At 51.9% G+C, this 9238-nt stretch overlaps 1 protein-coding gene across 1 annotated transcript in view; it reads right to left on the bottom strand.

Annotated features, from left to right (window-relative positions):
- Nucleotides 1-401: 401 nt before the first annotated feature.
- LOC132388255 (trafficking kinesin-binding protein 2-like) overlaps nt 402-9238 on the bottom strand; it is a 13580-nt gene continuing 4743 nt past the window's right edge. The window contains exon 2 of the mRNA XM_059960602.1: nt 402-625. Coding sequence (XP_059816585.1) covers nt 417-625 — 209 coding nt within the window. The 3' untranslated portion in view covers nt 402-416. The remainder of the gene's footprint in view (nt 626-9238) is intronic.

Here is a 9238-nt window from a genome sequence, read left to right as displayed (position 1 = left end):
CACAACTGTGTTTCTACGTTATATTGAGTGTCCTGTTCTACATACTGTTTATTACAAATTACTGTTTCTCAGACTGAGCACAAGGGACAAATGCAAGGTCCCCAGACGAGACCCCTGCAGCAGGAAGTGGAAAAGACCCAGAGAGACAATCAAAGGTGTAAAAATCCAAGGGGCAGCACGCACGAGGTGACAGCCCACGCACCAGCGGAAGGTGAATCGCCCTCTCCACCCGCCACTGATACAACACAATGTCCCGCCCGGATAAGGGGCTTTCACCGCGCCTCGGCCAACAGCAAAGAGAGTTACAGATTGTAGTCTGCAACACGCGTATCGAAATATCGACGCCCTCCAGCGGGCTACGGCGCCCCCAACTCTACCTGGCTACCTCGGAAACCCCCCTCCCCTCGTCCCGCTCATTACCCCCACTCACGGAAGTATTTGAGAGTCTCCTCGATCTGCTCCTGGGTGAGGCTGACGTCAAGGTCGGGGCTCAGCAGCGGAGTGTGCAGCCAGTCGTCGTGGCTGTAGCCGTAGACGGTGTCGGCCCTGAGTGTGTACCTCGGCACCCCTTCCTCCAGGAGGCTGAATATCTCCACCTCCGGGACGTTCTCGCTGTAACAGACGTCTGCGGGGGCAGAGGGAGAGAACCACAAGGTGAGAGGCGCGGAGTCCACGGGACAACTCGGAAAGCACATGGGTTCTGCAGGCGCTGGAAATCCAGAGCAACACACACACACAATCACACTCACAGACACAGACACACACACACACACACACACACTCACTCACACACACAGACACCCACACACACACACACACACACAAACACTCACTCACAGACACGAACACTCACTCACAGACACGAACACTCACTCACAGACACTCACACTCACTCACACACACACACTCACTCACAAACACACACACACTCACTCACAGACACACACACACACACTCACTCACAGACACACACACTCACTCACAGACACACACACACACACACACTCACTCACACACACACACTCACCCACAGACACACACTTACAGACACACAAACACTCACTCACAGACACTCACAGACTCACAAACACACACACACTCACACACACACAGTCGCACAAACACTCACACTCACACACACAGACACTTACAGACACACACACTCTCACACACACACACACAGACACACACGCGTGCACACACACTCACTCACAGACGCACACGCACACACACAGACACACACACACTCACACACAGACGCGCACACACAAACACACACAGACACACTCACACACAGACACACACGCGTGCACACACACTCACTCACAGACGCACACACTCACACACAGACGCGCACACACAAACACACACAGACACACTCACACACAGACATGCACGCACACATTTACAGACACACAAAATACTGGAGGAACTCAGCAGGTCAGGCAGCATCCGTGGAGAGGAATAAACAGTCAGCGTTTCAGGCCGAGACCCTTCGTCAGGAAAAGTTAGGCTCTTTACCCCTCCACCTGCCAAACTTTTCCATGTCATTGGACCAATACAAGAGGGACCCCAACCTGGGGACCCCTGGTTCACACAGATGCTCAAAGTTCAAAGTAAAGTTTTTATCAAGTTACATCTACGTCACCATAGACAATCCTGAGATTCGCTTTCCCGTGAGCTTTCACGGTAAGTACAAAGATTCAGAATCGGGTTTATTATCACCGGTATGTGACGTGAAATTTGTTAACTTAGCAGGAGCAGTTCAATGTGATACATAATCTAAAAGAAGGAAAATAATGATAAATAAGTAAGTAAATCAATTGCAGTATACGTATATTGAATAGATTTTAAATTGTGCAAAAGCAGAAAAAAATTATATATAGAAAAAGTGGGATAGTGTTCACAGGTTCAATGTCCATTTAGGAATTGGATGGGAGAGGGGAAGAAGCTGTTCCTGAATCGTTGAGTGTGTGCCTTCAGGCTCCTGTACCTCCTCCCTGATGGCAGAGGGGAAGAAGCTGTTCCTGAATCACTGAGTGTGTGTCTTCAGGCTCCTGTACCTCCTCCCTGATGGCAGAGGGGAAGAAGCTGTTCCTGAATCGTTGAGTGTGTGTCTTCAGGCTCCTGTACCTCCTCTCTGATGGGAGAGGGGAAGAAGCTGTTCCTGAATCGTTGAGTGTGTGTCTTCAGGCTCCTGTACCCCCTCCCTGATGGCAGAGGGGAAGGAGCTGTTCCTGAATCGTTGAGTGTGTGTCTTCAGGCTCCTGTACCTCCTTCCTGATGGCAGAGGGGAAGAAGCTGTTCTTGAATCGTTGAGTGTGGGCCTTCAGGCTCCTGTACCTCCTCCCTGATGGCAGAGGGGAAGAAGCTGTTCCTGAATCGTTGAGTGTGTGTCTTCAGGCTCCTGTACCTCCTCCCTGATGGCGGAGGGGAAGAAGCTGTTCCTGAATCGCTGAGTGTGTGTCTTCAGGCTCCTGTACCTCCTCTCTGATGGCAGAGGGGAAGAAGCTGTTCCTGAATCACTGAGTGTGTGTCTTCAGTCTCCTGTACCTCCTCCCTGATGGCAGAGGGGAAGAAGCTGTTCCTGAATCGCTGAGTGTGGGCCTTCAGGCTCCTGTACCCCCTCGCTGATGGCAGAGGGGAAGAAGCTGTTCCTGAATCGCTGAGTGTGTGTCTTCAGGCTCCTGTACCTCCTCCCTGATGGCAGAGGGGCAGAAGCTGTTCCTGAATCGTTGAGTGTGGGCCTTCAGGCTCCTGTACCCCCTCGCTGATGGCAGAGGGGAAGAAGCTGTTCCTGAATCGCTGAGTGTGTGTCTTCAGGCTTCTGTACCCCCTCCCTGATGGTAACAGTGAGAAAAGGGCATGCCCTGGGTGCTGGAGGTCCTTAATAATGGAGGCTGCCTTTCTGAGACACCGCTCCCTGAAGACGTCCTGGGTACTTTGTAGGCTCGTGCCCAAGGTGGAGCCGGTTAGATTTACAACCTTCTGCAGCTTCTTGTACAGTCCTGTACAGTAGCGCCCCGCACCAGACAGTGACACATTGAAAGAACACTTGCAACAGGACGGAGAAGTGTGTGCAATGTGAAAAAGACAACAGACTGTGCACATTGCACAAGGAAAAAATAACTTACAGAACAATAATAAATTACTAAGCTATAAAGATGGAGAACGTGAGATGAAGAGTCCTTGAAAGTGAGGGCTTTGGTTGCGATGTTGCCTAGTTCCACACAGTCCCTCCTGTGCGTGAGGCTTCAAGAGACGGTGATGCACAGAGAGCCATCGGGAAACAGTAACGTTCCCCACCGCGGTCCGTAAACCCCCTGGTTCAGCAGATCCCTCGCTCTACCGTTACCGGGGGGGGGAGAGGAACGGCCAGCCAAGAGACCGGGGAGTAGAGACGAGGAATGTACAGTCTCTGTACACTCTGTACAGTCTCCCTGTTGTATTCTTAACACAACACTCTGTACAGTCTCCCTGTTGTATTCTTAACACAACACTCTGTACAGTCTCTGTACAGTCTGTACAGTCTCCCTGTTGTATTCTTAACACAACACTCTGTACAGTCTCTGTACAGTCTCCCTGTTGTATTCTTAACACAACACTCTGTACAGTCTCTGTACAGTCTCCCTGTTGTATTCTTAACACAACACTCTGTACAGTCTCTGTACAGTCTCCCTGTTGTATTCTTAACACAACACTCTGTACAGTCTCTGTACAGTCTCCCTGTTGTATTCTTAACACAACACTCTGTACAGTCTCTGTACAGTCTGTACAGTCTCCCTGTTGTATTCTTAACACAACACTCTGTACAGTCTCCCTGTTGTATTCTTAATGCAACACTCTGTACAGTCTCCCTGTTGTATTCTTAATACAACACTCTGTACAGTCTCCCTGTTGTATTCTTAACACAACACTCTGTACAGTCTCCCTGTTGTATTCTTAACACAACACTCTGTACAGTCTCCCTGTTGTATTCTTAATGCAACACTCTGTACAGTCTCCCTGTTGTATTCTTAATACAACACTCTGTACAGTCTCTGTACAGTCTCCCTGTTGTATTCTTAATACAACACTCTGAACAGTCTCTGTACAATCTGTACAGTCTCCCTGTTGTATTCTTAATACAACATTCTGTACAGTCTCCGTACAGTCTCCCTGTTGTATTCTTAATATTTCCGTAATGTTTGAGTAATCTTGCACACATGGTGTTCGAATAAGCTTTTTCTTCCCCCCCCGGTTTAAATTATTTACAGGCATACGTTACACCTCCCCTCTCGCTGTGAAATGCAGACACCCCTTTCTCCCTCATTAGAGAGAGAGCCCGTGGCGTGTCAAATACCGGGTGAACGAGTCGCCTTTGGTTTGTGTCCTTGCTGCACACTTGAGTACTCGGTGGGGGTAGCCGATGCCTTTGTTTTCTGCTGGTGGGGTGGGGGGGCGTGTTTTGCGGCTGCTCGCGCGTGGGAGGGGCGCTTTGGGGTGTTCAAACGTTTAACTGTCCTTCACTCTTCGGGGCACTCCTCGATGTTTGCGAAGAAGAATTATTCCAGGATGTTAAACCGCATGCACTTCCCTGACGTCAAATGTTCCCCGCTGATATGTTGTTTTTTTTTAAAAAGAGAAAGCGCGATTTCCACGCTGCTTCACTTGAGGTCAGGCCGCAGTTCGACCAGCATCCCCCGATTCCCGCGTCTTCCTGTGAGTTGAGTTGACGTTTCCAACTTCAAAGGCATAACTCTCCCCCGTGACCGCGTGGGTTCCCCCCGGGTGCTCCGGGTTCCTCTCCCACACACTCCAAAGGCGCACCGGTCAGCAGGTTAACTGCCCCTCCTAGGCTGCCCATTGCTGAACAGCCTATTCCACGCTCTATCTGAATGAGTGAAAGAGTCCTTGCACACTCTCCCCCCACCCCCAACCGGGAATCGACCGCGGACTTCGGGGGAAGATCTCTCCTGGGGTCGGGGAGTGCTCCGGTTTCCTCCCACAGCCCAAAGACGTACCGGTTGGTAGGCTTCGACTTTGGAGTTGGTACCGTTCGGCCCCCCCCACCCCCACCCCCCGTGACCACGCGGCTCTCCGCTGGGTGCTCCAGCACCCCAGAGATGTGCTGGTTAGAGTAGGGCAACGGCTCCCATAGGAACAACTGGGCGGTAACGATCGTTTTGGTGTTTCTACAGTCCTGTCTTCCCCCGGTTGATTGTCAGTTCTGTGCCCGAATTTCCTATTTCCTTGTCCCACCGCGGACGCCTGTACGAAGACAAACGGCAGGCTGTTTTCCAGTGGCATTCCTGCACTTTGAGGGTCAGTTTACATTCAACTCCGAACTCCGAGTTCCGCCCGTGACCGCCTTCCTCCCGCAGTCCAAAGGCGTTCAGGTTGGGTGGGTAGTGGGTCGCGTTGGGTGCAATGGGGAGGAGCGGGCTGGTTGGGCCGGGAGGACCTGTCACGAAATAGAAGATCGGTTCTGTGGAGAGAGTGCGGAGGACATTTACGAGGATGTTGCCTGGATTGGGGAGCGTGCCTTATGAGAATAGGTTGAGTGAACTCGGCCTTTTCTCCTCATTATTCATTTTTTTTGTATGAAACCTCCTGGTTTCCTTGACTGCATAAATCTCGGGAATACACACTTTGGTCCTGCCAAACCAGTGAGAATAAGCTGGCTCTCCCACCCCAAACTCAGAGCTGAGAGGTAATGTTGCAGCTGTATAGGACCCTGGTCAGACCCCACTCGGAGTACTGTGCTCAGTTCTGGTCGCCTCACTACAGGAAGGATGTGGAAGCCATAGAAAGGGTGCAGGGGAGATTTACAAGGATGTTACCTGGATCGGGGAGCGTGCCTTATGAGAATAGGTTGAGTGAACTCGGCCTTTTCTCCTCGGAGCGACGGAGGGTGAGAGGTGACCTGATAGAGGTGTACAAGATGATGAGAGGCATTGATCGTGTGGATAGTCAGAGGCTTTTTCCCCAGGGCTGAAATGGTTAAAATGAGAGGGCACAGGTTCAAGGTGCTGGGGAGTAGGTACAGAGGAGATGTCGGGGGTAAGTTTTTTACTCAGAGAGTGGTCGGTGTGTGGAATGGGCTGCCGGTGACGGTGGTGGAGGAGGATACGAGAGGGTCTTTTAAGAGGCTTTTAGATAGGTACATGGAGCTTAGAAAAACAGAGGGCTGTACGGTAGGGGAATTCCAGGCTGTTTCTCGAGAAGGTTACATGGTCAGCATCAATATTGCGGGCCGAAAGGCCTGTTTTATGCCGTAGATTTCTATGTTCCTAACTCATGGACATGCGACAGCCGGCTGTATCTGCCTACAACAGGAGGGCGTCGCAGGACACCATTGCACAAGAAATCCGAGCAGAATTCTGGAATTCAGGGGTGAAGGGCAGAGACAAGCAAAACTAAATTAATACAAAACGCATCGACACGCAATGCTGACACAGGAAAGCAGCGTCCATCATCAGGGACCCTCCCCATCCATGGCCATGCTCTCCTCTCACTGCTACCATCAAGCAGAGTGTACAGGACCCACACCACCACGATCAGGAACAGTTATCACCCCTCAACCATCAGGAAGGAGGTACAGGAGCCTCAGGACTCACACCACCAGGTTCAGTAACAGTTATTACCCCTCAACCGTCAGGAAGGAGGTACAGGAGCCTCAGGACCCACACCACCAGGTTCAGGAACAGTTATTACCCCCTCAACCATCAGGAAGGAGGTACAGGAGCCTCAGGACCCACACCACCAGGTTCAGGAACAGTTATTACCCCCTCAACCGTCAGAACAGAGGTACAGGAGCCTCAGGACCCACACCACCAGGTTCAGGAACAGTTATTACCCCTGAACCATCAGGAAGGAGGTACAGGAGCCTCAGGACCCACAACACCAGGTTCAGGGACAGTTATCACCCCTCAACCATCAGGAGGAGGTACAGGAGCCTCAGGACCCACACCACCAGGATCAGGAACAGTTATTACCCCTCAACCATCAGGATGGAGGTACAGGAGCCTCAGGACCACCCCACCAGGTTCAGGAACAGTTATTACCCCTCAACCGTCAGAACGGAGGTTCAGGAGTCTCAGGGTACACACCACCAGGTTCAGGGACAGTTATTACCCCTCAACCATCAGGAAGGAGGTACAGGAGCCTCAGGACCCACACCACCAGGTTCAGGGACAGTTATTACCCCTCAACCATCAGGAAGGAATTATAGGAGCCTCAGGACCCACACCACCAGGTTCAGGAACAGTTATTACCCCTCAACTATCAGGAAGGAGTTATAGGAGCCTCAGGACCCACACCACCAGGTTCAGGAACAGTTATTACCCCTCAACCATCAGGAAGGAGTTATAGGAGCCTCAGGACCCACACCATCAGGTTCAGGAACAGTTATTACCCCTCAACCATCAGGAAGGAGTTATAGGAGCCTCAGGACCCACACCATCAGGTTCAGGAACAGTTATTACCCCTCAACCATCAGGAAGGAGTTATAGGAGCCTCAGGACCCACACCACCAGGTTCATGAACAGTCAGATAATAATAATAAATTAATAATACTGAGTTAATGAGTTGTAAATAGTCCTCCTAAGTCTGTAGGTTGTGAAATCAGTTCAGAATTGAGGTGAGTGCAGTCACCCACTCCTGTTCTGGAGCCTGGTGTCCCTCCTTCTTCCCTTTCCCCCGGGGCCACTCTCCTCTCCTATCAGATTCCTCCCACTACCATTTCCCACCTCGCTGGCTTCACCCTTCACCTTCCAGGTACCCTCTCCCCCCCCCCACCACCCCCGTTCTATTCCGGCAACCTCCCCCTTCTTCGCAGCCCCGAGGAGTAGAGGCCACGTCAATGGGACAAGGCAGAACAATAGTTCGGACCAGATGGGCTGAACGGCCTGTTTCACAGTTCCGGAGCTCTGAGACTCTCCGACCTCAGACCGACTGGCAGAGCCTGACGTGGAGCGCCGGCGCTATCCTGTGGCGGACCCCCGGTACTACAGCGCCCGGGAAATCTCGGCCCTGGACCAGATGCACCGCTTCTTTGGCCATTGGAAATTAAGCTGGGGTTAAATCGGTGGTTCGGGGGGCAGTGTAGCTTGTTTGGCCCCAAGGGTCAGTTACACTGAACCTCAAATAGATATCAATTAATTAATTAAATCTCACTCATGTATCCGCCTCGGCCACCAACCCCAGCAGGGCTCTCCATACACCCACCACTCTCTGTGTAAAATCCCTACCTCTGACACACCCTCCACACCTTCCTCCAATCAGCAGAAAATTAGGCCACGTTATATTAGCCATTTCCACCCAGGGGAAAAAGTCTCTGGCTGTCCATTCACTCCTGTACGCCTCCCTCAAGTCAACTCTCATTCCCCGCTGCAGAGAGAAAAGCCCCAGCTCGCTCAACCTGTGCCCCCTAATCCAGGCAGCGTCCTGGTCAATCTCCTCTGCACCCTCTCTAATCCAGGCAGCGTCCTGGTGAATCTCTTCTGCACACTCTCTAATCCAGGCAGCGTCCTGGTGAATCTCCTCTGCACCCTCTCTGATCCAGGCAGCATCCTGGTGAATCTCCTCTGCACCCTCTCTAATCGAGGCAGCATCCTGGTGAATCTTCTCTGCACCCTCTCTAATCCAGGCAGCATCCTGGTGAATCTTCTCTGCACCCTCTCTAATCCAGGCAGCATCCTGGTGAATCTCCTCTGCACCCTCCCTAATCCAGGCAGCATCCTGGTGAATCTCCTCTGCACCCTCTCTAATCCAGGCAGCATCCTGGTGAATCTCCTCTGCACCCTCTCTAATCCAGGCAGCATCCATGTGAATCTCCTCTGCACCCTCTCTAATCGAGGCAGCATCATGGTGAATCTCCTCTGCACCCTCTCTAATCCAGGCAGCATCCTGGTCAATCTCCTCTGCACCCTCTCTAATCCAGGCAGCATCCTGGTGAATCTCCCTCTGCACCCTCTCTAATACAGGCAGCGTCCTGGTGAATCTCTTCTGCACACTCTCTAATCCAGGCAGCGTCCTGGTGAATCTCCTCTGCACCCTCTCTGATCCAGGCAGCATCCTGGTGAATCTCCTCTGCACCCTCTCTAATCCAGGCAGCATCCTGGTGAATCTCCTCTGCACCCTCTCTAATCGAGGCAGCATCCATGTGAATCTCCTCTGCACCCTCTCTAATCGAGGCAGCATCATGGTGAATCTCCTCTGCACCCTCTCTAATCCAGGCAGCATCCTGGTGAATCTC

This window comes from Hypanus sabinus, unplaced genomic scaffold, assembly GCF_030144855.1.
Source record: "Hypanus sabinus isolate sHypSab1 unplaced genomic scaffold, sHypSab1.hap1 scaffold_2864, whole genome shotgun sequence".
Lineage (NCBI taxonomy): Eukaryota > Metazoa > Chordata > Chondrichthyes > Myliobatiformes > Dasyatidae > Hypanus > Hypanus sabinus.
Note: the sequence above shows the minus strand (reverse complement) of the source record. Positions and strands in the feature narration are given on the sequence as shown.